This window comes from Phasianus colchicus, chromosome Z, assembly GCF_987193195.1.
Source record: "Phasianus colchicus chromosome Z, bPhaCol1.hap1.1, whole genome shotgun sequence".
Taxonomy (NCBI): Eukaryota; Metazoa; Chordata; class Aves; order Galliformes; family Phasianidae; genus Phasianus; species Phasianus colchicus.
In genome coordinates, this window is record NC_143476.1 from 73407481 (window position 1) to 73427976 (window position 20496).

Below are 20496 nucleotides of genomic sequence, written 5' to 3' on the forward strand. Positions count from 1 at the left end.
TTTGCCCCTTTGTGGGAAAAAAAAAAGAAGTTTTATGTGCCACTGTTGCCACTTATTTCTCATGACCTGTGTGTATACATAGTATTATTGTTTGCATTGATTCTATATTAAGACCCGTCGCTGATAGAAAAGCAGTTCTCATATCTATTAGCCCCGTTATTAGGACCATGAATGTTACAAAGCAAAGCCTTTAATCTGCTAGTGCACTTGCACATCTAAGAAGAGGTGGACAGACCCAAGTGTTAGTCGCTTTCTAAATGAATGTACTGCTAGCACTGGTAGTTAAAATCTGAGTGTCGTGGGGAGAAAATGTGTCCAGAAACTAAGAAATGGAAATGCAAATAGTCCTCTCTTTGGTTTCTCTGACCTCAAAGAACAGGACTGAAACAAAGATGCTAATAGGTCAATTAGAAAGTTCATGAGACACAGTTTTTACTGCTCTTCAATTAGATATTTCATTGGGCAGTCAGAAATGCAAGATTCCTAAGACCAGTAAGAGAGAGAGATAAAAGGGTAGGTCCTCACTGTATAGTCCAGTGTGACCTTTTGTCATAAAATGAGAAGTGCTGCAGGCCAGTTTATGCAATCAACATGCATAATCCATTATCTAATTAATCTTGGTAGAAAACTGTCAAGGAAACTATGATCTGTGACTTCCGTGTATCTGGAAAGAACAAATATCACTTGCAGACTCTCTCTCTCTCTCTGTGTACTACTTAAGCACTACTTGGGAAGATGCACTAGAACCTTCCTATAGCATAAATTCCAATTATCAAAGCACTATCCTAATAGCAGAACCAAGAGATCAAAGCCAAACCTGCTCTGAATTATTTGTTTGTTTGAATACATATTTTTTTCCTTGAATTGAATTGTACGTACTGTTTCAGAGACCTTGGTGGGTGCTTATTTTTGCTCTTTTATTTGTCCAAATATTTTATTTTGTCAAAAAATAAAAACCCCAAACCAAGCCAAAAAACCACCCATTACAGTTAATGTAACTGTTTTTAAATGCTGCTTTTTTTCAAATTGAACTGACTAGCAATCTCGTCAGCCTGTCCTAGAAATACGACAAAAATTCTTTGCTGATTAAGATTTGAACTTAACCTTCCTCTAGAAAGCCCATACATTCTGTGTTCCACTTTGTTTGGTGAACTTTGAAGGTAATGTTATCAAGTAATTTTCTTATACGCTTACCCTCCTTCTGCAACTCTGCTTCTGAATGAAATTAGTTGAATTAGTTTGTGCTGAAGTTAATACTAGAGACAACCAAATAAACTGGTTTCCTCATGACGTATAGATGCAGAACAGTCTCATTAGTGAATTCCAAATGTGTTCAGTGGCACATTGGTGCTTTCTCAAGACAGTGCAGTGCATTAAGTCTAGTGTTGAAAATGTCAGTGCCTATAGATGATCAGGCAAGTACGCAGTTAGGTGAGTGCAGTATGAAATAATAATGACAGTGCAGATTTGTGTAGCATTTGGTGTACTTAATATTTCATAGGAAGTGGATCTAGCCTAGAGAAAGCAACAGACAAGTGGATTAGTTAGAGGTAATGTTTTTTTACATTCAGATCCTTGCAGTTTTCACAGTTTTGTTTATACTTCTTTAAAATGTTTATGTCATAAGTCCCAAAGTTAGTGAGTTGCGGGGGGAGTGCTGCTTTTAACATAAAGCATAAACATGTCATAATAGCTGTAACAATTTACCTGATCTTTTTACACATTATACTGAATGTCTTCAGTGAACATGGATGCTTTGCTTTCTAACCTCTTACTGAAAAAGGCTAATTTTCATTTTCACCTTTTGTAACGCAGAGTATCTGTTTTCTACCACGGCTACATTTCAATGAAAAAATAAGCAACCAACCTTCTGCGTGGAGTAGGAGGACAAAAATGTTTCTGGAGCCCTTTTAAATTTTGACATCTATTGTATTTTGGTGTTCCAGTTCTTCAAAGTGCAGTAACAGACAGTATACAATATATACGGCAGTAGAAGCTCACTTTTTATGACTGAATTAAATACTATTTCACTGCGAATACATTATCACATTCAAGTAGTTTAATATTTTATTCTCTCTTCAGAATGGCATCAACTTTAATAGGGCTAATTTGGGGTATTGCGGAACAGGGCTATGGAAGCAAGAGCTGAGCTTAAGGAAACAGAACCTATGGAAATCTACAGTGCACTGTCTTATCACATTACTCCCATGTCCAAACACACCCTAATCAAATACACACTTTTATCGCAGCTTTTAATGCCACTGAAGTTGCAGCTTGCTTCCAAACTGCAGGATTTCCTGTCTCAAAGGGCAAGGGGTCATTTGAAGTTTAAAAAGTCTTAGCGCGGAGTAAAACACTGGGGGGAAAAAAAGAAAAAAGAAAGAAAGAGGGAAGGAAAACGAACGGCAAGTGACCTGTGTGTGGCCTGGGAACCTTGAAGTGTAAAAGCATTTCTAGCAATCTTTTAGATGTCAGGAGGGATCAGCACAGCAAAGCGTATTCTCTACGCACATCTTTTCCTGCCTGTTTTTGCGCTCGATTGCTGCATTTTCCTCGCTCCCAGCCACTCAGCGACACCGGCGTTCGCAGGCAGGCACGGGCGGTCGGTCCCCCCCACGGCCCCGTCCTTCCTCCTCGGTGCGTGGGAGGCAGAGCCGCGCAGGACGGCGCTGTGTGGGAGAACCCACCTAGAGGGCCCCCTTGACGCCAGCAGAGCCCTGCCAGGCAGCCTGCCCGCGCCGCAGCCCGGCCCCGCCGCAGGCTGAGCGGCACCGCGCCCGCCGCCGTCCGGAGCCGCCGCCGGGCTGGCAGCAGGGCAAAGAGGGCGAAGACACCGGCAGCCCGAGGGGTACGTTGGAAATCCTTGTGAGGAGTGAGGAAGCGGAGCCTGTTGCCTGCGTTGCTTGAACGGAGACACCGGCTCCTTTGGCTTGGTCTTGAGAAGCTTCCCGAGGATGTTGCCGGAGCTTCAGGAGTGATAACAACTAGCTGGGAGCTGAACTGGGGGGGGAAAGAAAAGAAAGGACAGCAGGGGAAGAATTCTTAGCTGAGATGGACTTGAAGCTTTGCCTTCATTTCACAACATAAACAGTGATGCAGATGTTTTTGGTATATAGTGTAACATCAAAAGAGAACAAGGTTCTGCAGTGCAAGAATCAATAGCTTAGTCATTTTACTTAAAGGGAGCAGGCAGCCTGCTTATGGGATTAGGCAGCAAAAACAGATCTGGTCATGATGTGATCTTATCTCATGATAGTCTCTAACTGTTCTATGGAGCCGAAAATGCATACTTCCTTCCTTCTTTCTTAGATGAAGAAATAAACCCACAGAATCAAATTCAGAAAGAAATTTGGTTTGGTTGTATATGGCTACTAAACACCATACTGTTCCCTGGGCTTGTGATAAAGGAAAACTGCATTAAAGTGACCGGTGATGAATATGTGTCTAAGAAAGAAGAAAAAGCAGTATTCCTTTCTGAACATGGCAAAGCAATCTGAAGTTACACATTTCCCTCTAACCACTGATTTGGCATGGATGACAGGAAACTATCTCTTGACTAACCTTTTCCAACTGTACAAAATGCTTCATATGAAGATGCTTTAATCCATATTAAAAGCACTTGGATTTTTATCAAGGCAAACTGTTGGCACTGTCATACAGTTTCTGTATACTGATTACTTTAATGCTTTTTTAAGTAGTAAGTAAGGCATAAATGGATGGACGTGTACCTAGAACACCCTGTGAGAAGTCTTTCTTCAGATCCTGGGAATTTTTATTTCTGTGGATTACAGTGATTCTTGCAATAATCCCTGCTGTTAACTGCTCATGCAGTTGTTCTGGAATGCATCTATGAATACCATAACAGATAAAGCTATCTGACAAGGAAAACACTAATGTTTGAAGATCTGTGAACATGATGCATGTGAATAATTTCCCCTTTAGGAGGCATTCATGGATATGGTGAGTAATCAATACACTTTACAGATTGTTAAACTTAGAATGCTTGTTTGCAAAATACTGTGGCAAGTACCAGATGCTGTGTTTTTTCCTACATTAAAGTCAAATGAGGACTAACTGGGCTATGAAAATATGAGAATCTCACAGAGCTAGTGCTGCTGAAGTAATATGCTTGGCACTCTTTTCTCTCTACAAAACAGACAAGTGATAAAATTGGTGTTATTATGGTCATGTTTTCCTGTGTGATAAACGCTTCTTGAGAAGGGAGGTGTATTTTCTTTCTGCATCAAAGGAACAGGAACTCTTCTTCCCATTTCTTACTTAGCATTACTTGACGGAAATGAAGAAGTATTTTCCTCTTTTCGTATTGTATTGTTTATCCTGGAACTTATTTATATACATCCATGTGACCTGAAGAGCAGTAAAAAAAAAAAGTTCATTCACATGATAATTCAGTAATCTTTAATAAATGCATTTGTATGGTAGGTTTTCAAGTGTGACTGTTTGGAACGCAGACACATAGTATTAAAATCCCTTTATCATCATTAAAACATCTGTTTCCTCATTAAACCACAGACATCAGTGGTTCCTGCTCACTGAACAGGCTTTCTCTGTAACTTTCTTAACAATAGAGTTGGCTTGCTTATGAATTCTGCCAGTAGTTGTTGCATCATGTCATGCTCCTTTTGTTGAGATCCGTCTTGATCAGATCAGTGTAAAGCAAAATTAGTTTCCCAAAAAACTTTTGCATCTTAGGTAAATGTTGAGTCTTTTAATGACAGGTACACTGTGGAAGCTCAGTGGAAAAGAATTGTATTCAGATTGTGAGATGGGCATCTGTGTGCATGTTTCTTTGAAAGATCTGCCCTTAGTGTGTGCCAGCCTCAGTATATATTTTCAGGATAAATTTTGCCTGGGAAAATGTGTCAGCCGAGGTTTTAAAGCCAAGTCGTTTTTATGACATTTCAAAATTGTATTTTAGAAGAAGAGTATAAAATCAAGACCCTGGTGCCTGGCAGCACCAGCACTGGCGTCAGCTGAGTGTCATTTGTCAGAGGCACTGGCTCCTCTGAGCTGAGCCAATGGCAGGAGCCGGCATGTAGGCTGTCAGATTCGACAAGGGGGATAAGGGGGTGTGATGCTCTGGCTGCTTGTCTTCTCTTATTACTCTGATTTTATTAAATAATTGGTAGGCACACTGCCCTTTTGATCCATGTATTGTTTTTATTATGTTTTATTGTACCTTTCCCTAAGACCATTGTGGCTTACATGTAAGCCCTTATGTAGCCAACTTCTTATCACCCAGAAAATGAATAATGCGATCTTTAATATCTTTCATCTTTTGGTTTTGGCAGTTTATTTAGCAGGATCTTTCAGAAAGGTTACTGCACTCCACACTTAACAGGAGCACCATTTCCACTGTCTTCTAAGAATTTGACCTACTTCTGTTTTTAATAACTTAGAGAAATAATTTTAAGAACATTTTAACCCCCGGGGCTCATCTCCTGTCTACATCATTTTCAAGCAACATGAAGTCTGCAGCCTTTTGAAACCAATTTTGAGCAAGCCAACTGTTTGTTATGTTTCTCCTCTAAAATGTAGTTAGCTGTTTTCCCTGCTCCTTCCCAGCCCCTTACTGTCTGCACAGAGCATGAACTCCTTGTCTACGCAAGACTGTGTCAGAAGTGTTTGCTGTGATAAGTATATGAAGTTAATTAGATGATCTGTGGTTAATATTCTAACTGAATGTAAAAAGTACCATGCCTACATTTGTGCTTATTGAACGCTAGAACTTAATTTAGTATTAAAATGTCTTCAGACTACTGTTGTTCCTCTCTAAACTCAGAACTGGCAAATTTGCTTATTCATGCTACAGTAGGTCTGTCAGGAGCATTTATGGGCAGCAGAACTTTAAAGTTGCTGGTCATAGTTTTTTGTTTGTTTGATGATGAACCTTCACAAATCTATGTTTTGCCTATCAGGTATGCTAACCTTTTTTATTGTGAAGGTATTTTGAAGTGTCACAAAGAAAAGTGTGTATGTATATAACTTCACCTTGTGATACTTTCAGGTGCCCATTAAAGGATGATAATAAAGATAACTTTCATGGGACCCAATTAGTTTTGTGTTTGTTTAATACAAATATTAATTGATTGTCTTTTAATTATGTTTCCCCAGTGCTGATGCAACACATCAAAGGTGTTTTGTCGACAGTGCCATGCACTTGATAATATTTTGTAACCTTTATATGCATGCAGAGCTAAGTATATCAGAAGTGCAACTAATAATTTTCTGTACCTTATAGATGTTGTTTTTTTTAAGGTGTTTTCTGTACCTCAGAGACACACACAGTGCTTTCGTGTTTTTCTTGTCTCATATGGAATATACAGGAGGAAGAGGAAAATGAAAAATAAAACTCTCAGAAATATGTTTTTCACTTCCAAAACTTTATTTGCATGTCATATCAGCCAAGGTGAGAGATGTGTTTTTGTGTTTGTTCCTCTGTGCTGATTTAGGGAAGGAATAGTCGAAAAGTGAAACCCTGAAAGCAGGGTTACGAATGTGAACCCACAAGTTTTTGGAGATGTTCTGAGAACTCCAGTATGTGAACTCTCCTGGTAATGATAGTAATAGGAAACAGCTGACTCCTAGCCAAAAGCAGATATAAAATATATATGGTCCCTGGCAGTAAAACTAGGATCAAAACTCTGTCAGACAAATAAGGGTAGCTATGGTCTAAGTGCAGTTTAAATGGTATAAAAATGAGATTGGAGTAGACAGAAAAGAGGTATTTTGTCAGAAGCTGTTTCAAATAGTGTGGATTAAAAAGAAGCAAATACAAAACATGAACTGCTACAGTGGCTTGGGAAAGGGATGTCCCAGGTGAGAATAAGAAACTCCTAGCAACAGTGAGAAACGTTTATGATGCTGGTAGAAGAAAGAATAGGATTTTACAACTACTTACCATATTGCACACAATATAACATAAATTATGTATTAACAACATGAAGCTTACTGCCATTCCCATTGAAAACAATTTTAGAAACATCTACTGCTGAGTTGTATAACCCAGCTTTCCTTTCCACTGCATTTTTTCTGTCTTTTTGATGCCAAACCAAATAAAGATAAACATGGTATTTGATTTTGCTTGCCTAATTGAGTAAACAAATATTGCACATACAGATTATACCATAAGAAAAACAGAAGTGGCAAACTTATGTTTGGGATCATCTTTCTTTAAGCTGATAAAGATTTGAAATTAATCTACAGGTGAACTTTTCAAAGTAAACAGTGTAACCTCTTTCCATCATAGTAAGAATGAATAAAATTTAATTCAATTTAAAATACATTTCATTCCTTGGTTCTTCTTTAATCCCACTATATATTCTTGATTTGATCACTACATGCTTCATCTAATGCAAAAATGAGGTGAATCCATGGTTGTATAATACCCTTTGTTTCAAATTGGTTCAAATTGTTGACTAGCTTTTAGAACAGCAACTTGGTAAATCCCTGAATTAATGCAGACATCACTGCTTCACGGGAGTCTGTCTTCTTTTGTCCTCAATATTCTAAATTAATGATACTGAGTTGTTTGTTTACAAACTTGGTAGAGACATATGTGGATTTTGGCTAACCAAAAATGGTTCTACTTCTTATTGTTATGTAGGTTCTTGCATTTGTGTGAACAGGACAATCTGTAATTGTGAAGAAAAAAAAAAGATAGAAGATGAAAATAACAGTGCTAATGCATGAAGTAAACTTTTTATGTGTTCTTAAAACATACTGAATCACCTTGCTCACGAAAGAACTGAGTTTGTCTAATTCTATATCAAAGCTCTTAACTCTTCTCGCGGCATAACTCCTCTAACCAAACTGGGATGAAATGTTTCATGCTGATATTTATTCATATGTTTGTTCTATAAAATTTTGTTCACAGTCGAAAAAAGAGATTCTTCCTGAACTGCTTTTCCATGCAGTATAAAAAATACTTTCAGTATTTTAGACTCATGGCATTAATATAAACCTTTTAGAGGAATGTCACAATTCTTCATTTGAAATTCTATATTTGAGTATAAATTTGGGGGAGAAAAATCATAATTTCTTAAAGAATAAATCTTTTTAAGATGAAACAAGTTTGTTTCATCCTCTGAGACTGGTAGGTTTTCACAGTACTGCTACGTATGAAAGGTCACCTTATTCCCTGTTTTCTTATGCTCAATAACAGGTGTTGCTTTGCCTCAGGCAGTGTTGAAGTTTATTGCTCCAGTCAGAATGAGTGTAGTAAGGTTTATATACTGAATGAAAGAAAGAGTTCAATTTTATTTCCTTTCTATTTCTAACAACGTGGGTAGCGGCACCTAACCAATGTTCAACATGCTGATTATCAGTGAAAAGAAGAAAATATGAAAATATTTCTACCATTTGCAAGTAGGGCAAATATTTATTTTGTTATTATTCATATTAGCCATGTGTTGATTTTTTTGTAACGCTTCCATGCAAAAAAAAAAAAAAAAAAAAAAGCTCCCAGATATAACTAGTCACTGAAGCCTGACAGCACTCCTGATGGGTAGCCTAGATATGTATCTGTGTATGCCTGTGTAAATTTCATCTCTTGTCACTGATGTCCTCTGTAGTCTTCCACACAATAGTCACGGCACTTTTGCAAGTAAAATTTATGTGCAGAAAAAATAATGTAACTGTAATAAGAATAGAATGTAACTGCATGACCTAGTGCTGACTGTGTCATGATTCACTTCGGCTGTCCTAGGCGGATCTGTTTAATCTAGACCTGATGTAGTTCTGCTCTAGAATAATGATCTGTTCTAGAATAATTTAACGTATTCTTGGATGACCAGTGTATTCACCTTCTTAATACTGCATATAATTCAGACCAAATGTTTCTACCTTTGAAATGCAGTATTTCCACATTGGGAACTGCCCTCAAAATACTAACCATGCTTTGCTTTATGAACCTGAATTGTTGGACAGTTAACAGACAACCTTTGGCTGTAGCTCACATCCATTTTTAACCCGTCATGTTCAGGCTTATTAGGTCAAGTTATATTCTTGAAGGATCTTTATAAACTTTCAGAAAGTCCTGCAACTGTGAATAAGTTGCAACAGTATAAAATAAGCCTCTTTTACTCGTAACATATTCAGTTGGATTTTTGTGCTAATATCTTCACTCTTATCTGGTTATAAAGAGCCAACTTCTACTTCGAGAAAAATTTATATTATTTTTGCTTCACTTAAGTAGATTTGTGGATACTTATGTTGTTTCTAAACTCTCAGATCTGTGTTAAGTGGGTAGGATTTTTCTTCCACAGAAAAATTACTTTAGAATGGGAATTTAGCTGCTATTCAGAAAGGAAATTACAGTTTTAAATTTTCTGGTAAGTTAGCAGGTTTACGTGATAGCTATGTATTTGACATTTGGAGACAACCGAAGATTACTGTTTCAGCTGATCTTTTCAACCAGTGCATGGTAGCTAGGAGGAGAGCAAAGAGAGGGAAGGGAATAAGCGCAAAAAATGTTACAAGTTGATTATTATGAAACTGAACAAGATTGGTCATCAAAAATATTTTCCAGCCCATTATACTTTGAACTTGTTAAAATATGAATAGATGGGTTTCACATCTACACAATGCTAACAGGCATTTTTATAGTAAGATTGTTAAGATTTCAGTACTTTCTTCTGAAACCTGACCTGAAAACACGATCCCTCATCCTTTTATAGGACTGCATTAATTCCTGGTAATAGCAGATAACTTTATTTATGTATTTATTTATTTATGTGAGCCATAAAGGAGATAAGGATATTTCCAGTAAAAGCTATTGGTCAGTAACTGTTAATAAATAGAATTATTTATTCTGTTCCACAGGGTTAGCAAAATGGAGTATACAAAATGCAGATTTTAAAAGGAGTAGACATAATCAAGCACAACAACCGAAAAAAGAATGAACAGTTTTGCTTAGGAAACTGGAAACTATTTTTAAGTATCCTATCCATTTCCATAATAATGCACATGAAAGTATTAACAGAAGAAAGGGCTGTGTACTTCTCTGCTAGCTTTAAAAATGACAGTTGATATTCCTGTATTACTACTTGAAAATTTGAATATGGAAAACTAGTATGAAAATAAGTGTCTTGCCTTATTTATGCAGTAACCCTCTTTTTTTTTTTTTTTTGAGAACTGTTTAAAATAATAGTCTGAATATTGATGATATTCAGATACTGGAAAACTACAGTGATACAGAGTATACTGGAGTCTCAAATTAAGATGTTAAATGGGAACTGTATTTCTTATAGTTTATTTAGCTTAGTTCATCTCCCAAAAGGTAGCTCTCTGTTCACTGTATATTAGAACTTCAAATTTTACTCAATGATAATATCCAGTAATTTTACAAGAAATATGTGTTCAGTTTCTGTTTTTTTTTTCTAAGGAAGCATGGCTTCCTATTCTCAATTATCTGAAGGAATTGCTTTAAATTACATTATTTCATATCTTCTCCTTTTAATTAGGTTACTGTGATATGATAAATGACAGCTTGTCTCCTTCAGGAAAACAAATAATCCTTATTGTTTTGAGAAAACATGACTGTAACTCTTTCAGTCTGCAATGCAGTGTAGCTCCTGATTCCATTACTCTTGTATAATGCTTATGAAATTCTTAATTTCAGCCATCAACAAGTGATGTCCAACACTTGATCTGAAATACAGACAAACTTTTAATACTGTCAGGCACTATGAATTAGAAGTTACTTATGCTTATTGTATGAATGTAAGTCTACTAAAATTGTCTGTCCTTCAAAAGTTGTTGACCTTGGTGCAGCAGTTACTTGGTGAAATTCCTACAACAATGCTATGCCTTATGAATAATGACATGATCTTTAAGTCATTTGAAGAAAAAAATTATTTCATGTTGTGTCCTAGAATTGCAAAATTTTATATTACTTTCCTCCTATGTGTCTTATTGTGTGTAATTATGGGGTTTATTTTCTTTATTAATTTACTGGGATAGATAGTGGAGAATAAGTTCTTTCACCATCTGCTATTTTAAGAGTATTTATTTTCTAGTGATTTCAGTATATCTTGTGTTATTCACAAACAATTCGAAGTTTTCATAATTTAATTTCAGTCAATCTGAAAACAGTTACAGCATACCTGTAATATGCCTTTCAGGTTTAGAGGTGGACAAGACCTTTTTAGGTTATTTATTTTTGGACACTAAGGAAGATTTTAAAAATCGGTTTCACTTGTCTGTGTACCCAGCTCTGTTCTCCATAGGCAACTAATAACTTCACTGAACTGGATAGATTTTAGTAAACACATGATTAGTAGTGGTTATATTTTCATTCAGTTTCTAGCCAGCTATTTGAGATGTTAACAGTACTAGGTTAACCACCTTTCTGACTGCTGTGTTATTTTGAAGGGAAAATGTAATTGCATATATCTGGTCATGTAATTATGATACTTACCAATTACTGGCCTACTGAAAATTACCTTAACATTTCTAAATCTAGCCTGTTTATACATGTTAGACAGACCATTAAAAAAAATTATCTTCTAATATTACTCATATAGTTAATTTAACTGGCTAAGTGGTACTACTGGAAAAGCAATGAGGCATGTCATTCATACCTTCTCTCTTAACTTTAAACAGAATAAAATGTATCCTGTCACAGTCTGTACCTTGATCTATTCACAAATCAATGGAAGTCCAGGTTCAACAAAACTAACCTATACAAATGTAGGATGTAGAAAAATGCTGCTGTTGCATTTTCCATGGAAATAAATAGTGGGTGTTGCTTTCAGAGCGACCTGTGTATGTCATGCTGTGTGACACTTCTTTCCATCTGTCATCCATAGTATTTCTATAGTGTCTTACCTTCTTCTAGAAACGAGAGAAACTGTGGTAATAGACAACATAAATGATGATAGCTATGTTCCAAGCAGCAGGTCATAAGCCAAATAGACGTGGTGAATCTAAAACAGCTATTTCCCAATCTTTGCAGCCTGTTCCGAGTCCCCTGTTGAGCAATGCAGTTGGAGCAGATGACTTCCAGTGGTTCCTTCCAACCTCGATCATTTTGAGATTCTGTCATTCATCACCTTGTACTTAAAGAATTGAGTTATGGTGAATTTTACACCTAGGTAACAAAGGGAAGATATTTTATTTCTTAAATGAAAGGATAGTCTCCTACAGAACGCATATTTTCATGTACATGTTGATAGAGATCCAGGACTATACCCATTATGTTTTTTTCATTTCCTTCCAGCCCTTCCAGGTGTTTTGCTGGTTGTCTCTTAATTTTGTGAGTGAGTAAGTCTTTTGTCTGTAATTTAACTGAGAAATCTTGAAGTGAGCTTTGGTGCAGGTTACTAACTAACAGATATCCCTTCATTCCCTATTCCTGTTTGGGATTTTGGTTTGAAGCAGCTCTGGAACGTTCTTGAGGGTAAAAGTACAGCAGTAACTCTGCAGATCTACCCAGAGGATTTTCAAGACCTTTGATTAACTGAAGTATAAAATGGTCATTCCCTCCTATAGGCATTATCAGTAGCTAAATGACCTGTCCAAGTATAATAACCCTAGGAACCACCTGACTGCTCATCTTTTCTACTCTTTCTAATCCAATGCTATTTAAAATATGCAGCCCACAAATACTGAAATTAACCTCCCCCAAATTAGGCAGATTTTAACATGGGGATTAGTTTGGGCATATGACCTTTATTATTTACTTGGAAGGTATTTTTATATAAAAGCACAACTAAGGTGCTACCTTGGTTATCTCTGTAATAAACATTTTCAGATTTTAACTGCCATGATTATTGCAGAATATATTGGTGAGCTGTATGATACACAGTGTCTTTAGCAAGAATAGGATCTCTGGATGCTATGTAATTCTCACAGTCTGCTCGTATTTCTTTCTGTAGGATTGCATTTTGCAAGTAGATGTGGCTTGTGGTGAAGCAACTGCCACTGGGAATACCACAGTCACAAAAAGGTATGCATGCTGGTCTGCAGCTGAGGTAATATATGGCTATTTATGGCAGCCAAGTAAGAATCAGAGATTAAGTCATAATAAGGTAGAGATTGTACAAGCAAGAGGCACACTCGCTTGTTCCATGAAGTAGAAGAAGGATTTTAGGGATGATGATTCAGAGCAGTGCTTATCCTCTGCAAAGTGAAAATGAATAAAAGTTGTAAGAGTTTTGCATAATACATTTATGAACAATCATACGCAAAAAGATCAGATACTGAAGGCCTTGTGTTCATTATACAGAATCAAAAAACGTTGGTTTTTTTTTTCCTTTTTTTTTCTGAGAGGAAAAATGAATCCACTTTCTGAAATAGAATACATGTCAGTGCACCAAAATACTTCTAATTTTAGGATTTAATGTTAGAACTCTGTTTATACAGGGTTTGACCAGACAGGTGGTTGAATCCGGAAACAAACAAACAAACAAACAAAACCCTAAGGAAAACAAAGATAAAGGCTAACTTCAAGATTCTCTTTTTTTCCCTTTCCATCCTTCATTCAAATCTTCATTCCTCCATTCACTGCTGCCCTCTCCTATCTTCCATCCATTCTTACTATTTAACTTCTTATGCAGTACTCTGGATAAAAATTTTTATATTTCAGAAACACTACCTAAGGATACTTGCAGCAGTATGATTCCCAAGATGCAACCTGCTGTCTATATACTCACAGGTATTTCAGTGGATATCAGCTGAGGGGACAGAATGCTGGTCAGGGAGAAGCTCTTTGGGACTTGCATTTACATACATACATTTACATAGATCTATCTTACCCCCCCATCAAAGAGCAAAACAAAACAAAACAGTTTTGGTAAGGACGTGCCTTCACTTTGTGTTCTCCCTACGGAAGGGACTTCTGTGTCCTGGGTGTTCTGGTCATGAACATCAGCTGAGGACATCAATGCAGTTGGAATGGTATTTATGTTATAAATAGTGACTGCTACGGGCTGTAAGAGGTATTGTGTCTTTGTTATCAAAAGGAACTTTGATGATTTCTTATTATTAATGTATTTTAGGAGATACGTTAAAGAAAGATCAAATATAATTAAATGCCCAGAAGAATAAGGAAGATATTTTATCTACTGTTCTGAATGTCTTGTAAGATCATAAATGAGAAGTACACCAAGACTTTTATGAAACAGAACTCAAAGATCTTTATGTGAATTGACGTAATTTCATTTTCAAGGCAAAAATACTTGGTTTTGTTAAATTCATTTTGTATACTTAAGAAGTCAAGACAAGGAACTCGGTGAAATTAATCTTACAGAGATTACAATGTCTTCCACAAAGTATTTGTTTCTGTGCAGGGGTTTTCAGCTGTAGAATATCAAAATTACTTATGTGCTTTGAAATTGAATGTCAAAGGACAGGGAACTGTATTCTGGACTTGTATGTGCAGTGATGGAAGATGATGAGCTGCAAACCCCAACCGGATTCAAACAAACAAACAAACAAACAAACAAATAAATAAATGTTATTCTTGATAAAAAATGGTGAGATGAATGTCAATCCTTGTCATTCCTTTATTGTTGCAGAGTTTCAAGAGCATGTTAAGTCAACATCTGCAGGAAGATGTTGTTACAGTTGTATCAGATTTTCTAATATTTCTGTGATAGAGCTGTGTTGGCACAACACAACAGATCAATGTATTTTAATTGGCCACTGGGACCTTTAGGCTGGAAATTAGAGTACTCCTAAACAGTCAAACAAGTGAGGCTCTGGAACAGCCTTCCAATGGCGTATTGGAGGAAAGTATGAAAGTAATTGATTGCTGCATGCTAAAAATAGTTGTGAGAAGGGTGGCATGATGTGAACCTTGTGACACCAGGGAGTAGATCGTATCACCCAGAAGGTTGCTCCTGACGTTAAACGTCTTTCTGGATAATAAATTCATTTAACATTTTTGTCACTCTAAAAATATTAGTCACATTTGGATTTCCTTCTGAAAGACAACTCTAAAAGATATTTTGTGAGTTCTGTTATACTTGTAAAAACAGTAACATCTTTCAGTTCTGTGGAGTAAACTTTGGGAGGAATGAGCATCTAGTATAACTACTTTAATGACACCACTCATATATTTCAAGTACTTTCTGTATTCTGTTCCTAACATAAACACTATCTAAAATGTGTAAATGTACATTTAATTTAAATTATCTTTTGATACCAATATAGGTTTGCTTTCTATTTTCATTACTAATATTGTCCTTTAAAATAATTTATTAATACCTGCCTGCAATTAATTTGGTGTATCGGTCGCTTTACTTATAATGACTGAAATGAGAAAATTGAGATTGATGTAAGCACAAACAAAATCGATAATTTATCTAAAAGCAGATTTGTGAAGGTGGTTCAAAAAGTTATTTAAACCTCTGAAAGTGGTATCAGTACTAATAAGGAAATTCTGTTTCGAGCTGTCAAAAGGAATTTTATTAAATAATATGTTCTTTGTAAATATGGCTTCAGTCAACACACATAGCAAATAGGGCTTACACTGCATAGTTAGTTTCAGCTTCTAAAAAGATGATGCATAGGAGGAAATAGTTCTCTTCTGGAACAGTCTATCAGCTTCAAACAAGAATTTAAACTTTTGATGGCATCCTTTCCAACCAGAACTAGGACTCTTACAGGATTCTTATTTTTCTCCATTCCATAGTCCTTTAGTGTGCCCAAAATGCTAGGTTATAGACTAATCAAATGTGGCCATCTTTCTGTTCTTTTCTCTGAGTTGTTAAATTTTATGTATAATACCCCCGTATTGTTCTATATCGAGGTGAATAGGTCAATGTGCAAACTGCGGAAGGAATTAAATATAGACCCTATTGTCTCACATGCAAGCTGTTTAATAAATCATGCTTAATAGGCAGCAGCTTCTTATCTCAACAGCTTTTTCATCTTGGTGAGAAAAACATTAAAAATTATTTATGAATAATCCAAATTAATTCTTAGTTTTTAAAATGAAATAGCTGAATTAAAATCTAGTTACTTCAGCAGTAGTATTTGCAAACTTCCCATTTCCATGTCACATTATAATACAATTTTTAATATATGGGCCTTATATCTCATATGGATTAAAAAAAAAACCACTGGGACACAATCAAGCAAAATCACATTCCAAAATAGATTGTAATTTCAGTAGCTTTCAATTTATCTCTGGAATGTACTTCAAGTATTTCCAACCAGATCTGTCAAGAAATATCTCTATAAAATAATCTGAATATAATAATCTATTAAACACTCCACAGTATGCAAAGTTCTGAATATCTGTGTCCATCATAGATCTAATAAAAGTACTGTTTCTGTTCAGAGTGTCTCTGTTATTAGTGAAAGCCTCTTAAAAAAAAAAAAAATCTCAGAACTTTCTGCTTTCTAATGTTTTCTAAGAAACTGGGTAACTGAAAGAAATACAGTAGGCTTTCTTTGCTAACATGCTAAATAGATGCCACAAACTTGAATAGATGCTACAAACTGACAGCCTAATTTTCTCTTACATTATTCATAGCTTATTTGGGTGAAATTTTATATTACTTTTGTTCCTTTGTGTGTTCTGTCAGGAGAGGTAGTAATATCTCAAATACAGTGACAAGAATACTGGATTTCTTCAATTATATAAATAGTTTCTATTTTGATTACCTAGTCTATTTGGCAAGATCTTAGAATGGAATCTTTCTCTTTTCCTCAGTACAGACAAAGGTTAAACTGACATTTTAAAACACGTTTGTTCAACAGCTTCCTTATAACTTTCCAAGCACGTAATTTATGTCATGTTTAAGTAGTGCTCTTGTAATGCTTTTTAGTATTTTCATTAATGTTTGGTCCATTTGTTTGTCTATCTGAATTTAATTTCATTTCCCACATTTATTATTTTCAATACTGTACAGTGGTATTGTTAGTTACTCTTATTTCCTGTGAAATACTTATTTCTTATTATTCTTATTATTCTTATACTTATTTCTTTTCTTCAGAAGAGACCTTTCCTTATTATTATTGCTGTAAGCATTATTGAACACTGATACTAATACATAAAAGATTGCAAACGTAATGATTTACTGGAAACAAATAAAGTGTTTCTATTTTTAATTTTTTTAGAGCCAACAGATTCTTGAGAAAATGTTTTACAGTAACATTAAGCTACCAAACCTATTGCTTTGTGTCCTTGATGTTTTTTTTATCCTCAAGTTTCTGAATTCTTATTTAATGATTCTTCTCTCACATCCCCTAGTTCTGCATTAAACTGTGACTATAAATATCTGCAGGTTTGTATCAAATTATATTATCACTGGTGAGAAGAAGGCTTTTAGTATCCTGTAGGGCTTTTCAGCTGTGTGTGTGATTAGTAGGTTAGTTTCTAATAGGCCAGTCCTGAGTTCTTTTAGTACTATTTCCGTGCCTCATAATCCAGCTCTGCTGTAGCTAATTTCATTGAGACGTCAGCAGCTATTATTCTCACTAAGGTTGCTGGTATCACTATTAAGGACCCATGTGACGTGCGGCTCTTCTCCTATTGCTTAGTCCTACTGATACCTTTTAACTTTGCAACATGTTAGTCACCTGCTTCGGTGTTAAGAGACTTAATTCCTACTGTGTCATGATTTAGGCCCTTGACCTTGACATTCACATCTTATTAAAAAGATAATCATGCGCAGATTATCCAGACTAACATTCTGGTAAACAGGACCTGTATTCTCGTCACAGTGAGGCAATAACAAACAAAGTACAGGCAAAGTAATTTAGCATCGTTGGTCATGTTATCTGCAGAAAAATTTCATGTATCGATGTAAACAAAGGGTACAGTGCTACAAGAAATATAAGGATAATTAAAATTTTCCTCTGCAAATGGTCTTTTGTTTTCCGGGAGACATGGATCAGCTTTCAGTGGATGTTAAATAGAGTTTTAGTTTAAAGGACTTGAAAGACAGTGAAGGGGTTGAAAGACGATGGAAATCCATCAACTCAGGGTAGTTCTAGGGTAAAGCTTGATCTAAAGGAGTAAGGTGGCATGAGGATGATCCAAACGTTCTTTAAAATCCTGCTCAATTCTGACAACCAGTAGCAAATATGATAAATTCAAAAATTGTGCTGCTGTTTAAAATTCATTCTGCAGAAGCACCATACAAATGGTCACTGTTTCAGCTAGACTTCTGCTGAGAGAAATTATGTAAGATTGCTATAACTGCAGGAGCAAAACGCACTGAATACCTGATCCTTTTTTAAATTTGATCAGAAGTATTTTTGCCAATTTAAATGGCTTTTTAATTTCAGATGGCAGCAATGAAAACCAATGTCAGAGTTCTCAAATGTCCTACTTAAGGGTCTTTGAAAATTGCCAAGTAATCAGTTCAGTGTTTTTTTCTAAGTCTTGGTTCTTTAGTTGAGACTTCTTCTACTTCATGCAGAGATTTTTTTTGAATGACTTTTGTTTTATAATTATAAAATGATTCAATATCATCTAGAGTTAACGTTTCACCTTTACTTCCCCTTTTTAATTCCTTAGTGGTTACTTATAGGGCTCAGGTCAATTCTCAGATCTGTGGCATTTAATTCTTTCTCTTCAAGATGAAATAAATGTGTCTTGCCACTGAAAGGGCAAGTCATTTCCAAATGGTTTTACATGGTCATGCCTTTCCAAAGGCTGACACTGCTAATGACACAGCACATACTGAAACAGGTCAAGGGAAATCTGAAAGAGCGAGTTCAATTTTATTGTGTTTGCCTAACACACTGTACATCATAGTTTAAAGAAGAGCATATAGCTCTATTGCTCTGCAGAATTTTAGCTCAGTAACACAGTTTAACGTTTTCTGCCTTTGTGTTCGGTCCATACTTCATGCTCCTTAATATCCATTTAAGAAAAACTGTTGCTTTGGAATTGTTACCCAGATGTGTGGTGGAGTTCTCTTGCTTTTTCCTCATATTGAAATTTCTCTTACCTGAAACCCAAGCTAACGGAATCAACATAGTTAAATGTAATATACTGGTTGAGAAATGGAAATATAAAATAATTCAGACACCCACTTTCAGCTGCCCCACAAAATGTGACTCTACTGTTGCATAATCAAACATTCCCAGCTTTGCTGTTGTTGTTGTTTAATAAACTCCAATAAATCATCACTTGCTGACACAAGAAATTTTTGGAACCAGTGTAATAATCAATTTCTAAGTTTAGAAAATATGGACAGAAGTCAACAAAAGCTCAGCTAGCTAAGTGTATGTGAAAGTCAAGCCAATTATTAATGTGCTTGTGCCCAACCTGGGCTGCAAATTTGAAAATTATGTGTGGCTAGATTTTTATTCAATGTGGTATTCCAGAATTATTTTGTTTTAGTTATCCTAAGAAAATTAGTAAAGTGATTATCTTGCAGGCTTTTCAACATCGAAACAAATTCCCAAGGATAAGCATTTTGCCTTCAAGGAATAATGAAAAAATATGCTGTGTTAACCAGCTTATTTTGTTGTGTTAAACAGTACACTGAATACTATTTGTGTTTCTGCTTAGAAACAGCCCCATGTCCAACACAGCCAAGTGTGTGTATCTTGAAAGAACTGAGGCTCACACTCATCAGAGCCACAGCATGCTTCCTGCCTTTCATTCACTGACCCAAAGAGTTGCTCTTTTCCATTTTCTAGATGATATTTTAAACTGAGAAGTTGATAACATAATCAAATTAGTTTTGTTGTTGTTTACACAAAATGACTGGCTATGTTATAAACTCTGCATATTGACACTGGATATTAGATAAAGTTAGAAAATCTCTGGGTGGTTTCTGTAGCATCCCAGTCTCTAACAAATCCATTAAATAGATGAATGAAGGAGACTGTAACTAAGCATTTCATCCATGCAAATGCTGTGATTCACTTACGAAAGAAGCACTTACATTTATACTGTAGGGAACTGAGTAGACACATGCATGTAGATTTTTAATACAACAAGTTTTTAATAAATTATCCAATATTACATTAGTTTCAAAATGAGAGTCCCGCTAGAATGAATTCTGAATATGGAGTGTACACAAAATATCATAAGAAGATATTAATGCGTAGTTCCACCAGAAAAGATAGAGAAAAAGAAAAAATCTGACTTTTAAGGAGACATAAATCTTAAATAACTCTATTATGAGAGCTTCTGTTTGTGGAGCCTGTTCTATGCATGACACTTGAATACTGCATTTTAAAAAAATAATTGGGTGTGTAACACTGGCCTCTATTTTCATATCCTATTTTTTCTTGACAATATGATATTAATCATAGAAGTATAGAATTGTAGAAAGGTTTGAACTGGAAGGGCCTTTAAGATCATCTAGTTCCAATATCCCTGCTGTAAGGCAGGAACATCTCCCACTACACCCGGCTGCTCAAAGTCCCATCCGGCCTGGCTTTGAACAATTGCAGGGAGGGTTCCTGTTCCAGTGTTTCACCACCCTCACAGTAAAGAATTTCTTCCTGATATCTAGTCTAAATCTACCCTCTTCCAGTTTAAAGCCATTTTCCCTCATC

General features: G+C 35.8%; 1 protein-coding gene across 3 annotated transcripts in view; it reads left to right on the forward strand.

Moving 5' to 3' along the window:
* PDE4D (phosphodiesterase 4D) overlaps nt 1–20496 on the forward strand; it is a 390407-nt gene that overhangs the window by 117140 nt on the left and 252771 nt on the right. Inside the window, exon 1 of one of the 3 annotated variants that reach the window (XM_090132458.1) lies at nt 2081–3960. The exons of the other annotated variants lie outside the window; for them this stretch is intronic. Coding sequence (XP_089988584.1) covers nt 3914–3960 — 47 coding nt within the window. The 5' untranslated portion in view covers nt 2081–3913. Of the gene's footprint in view, nt 1–2080; nt 3961–20496 lie in introns of those variants that run through there. 3 annotated transcript variants of the gene reach the window in all.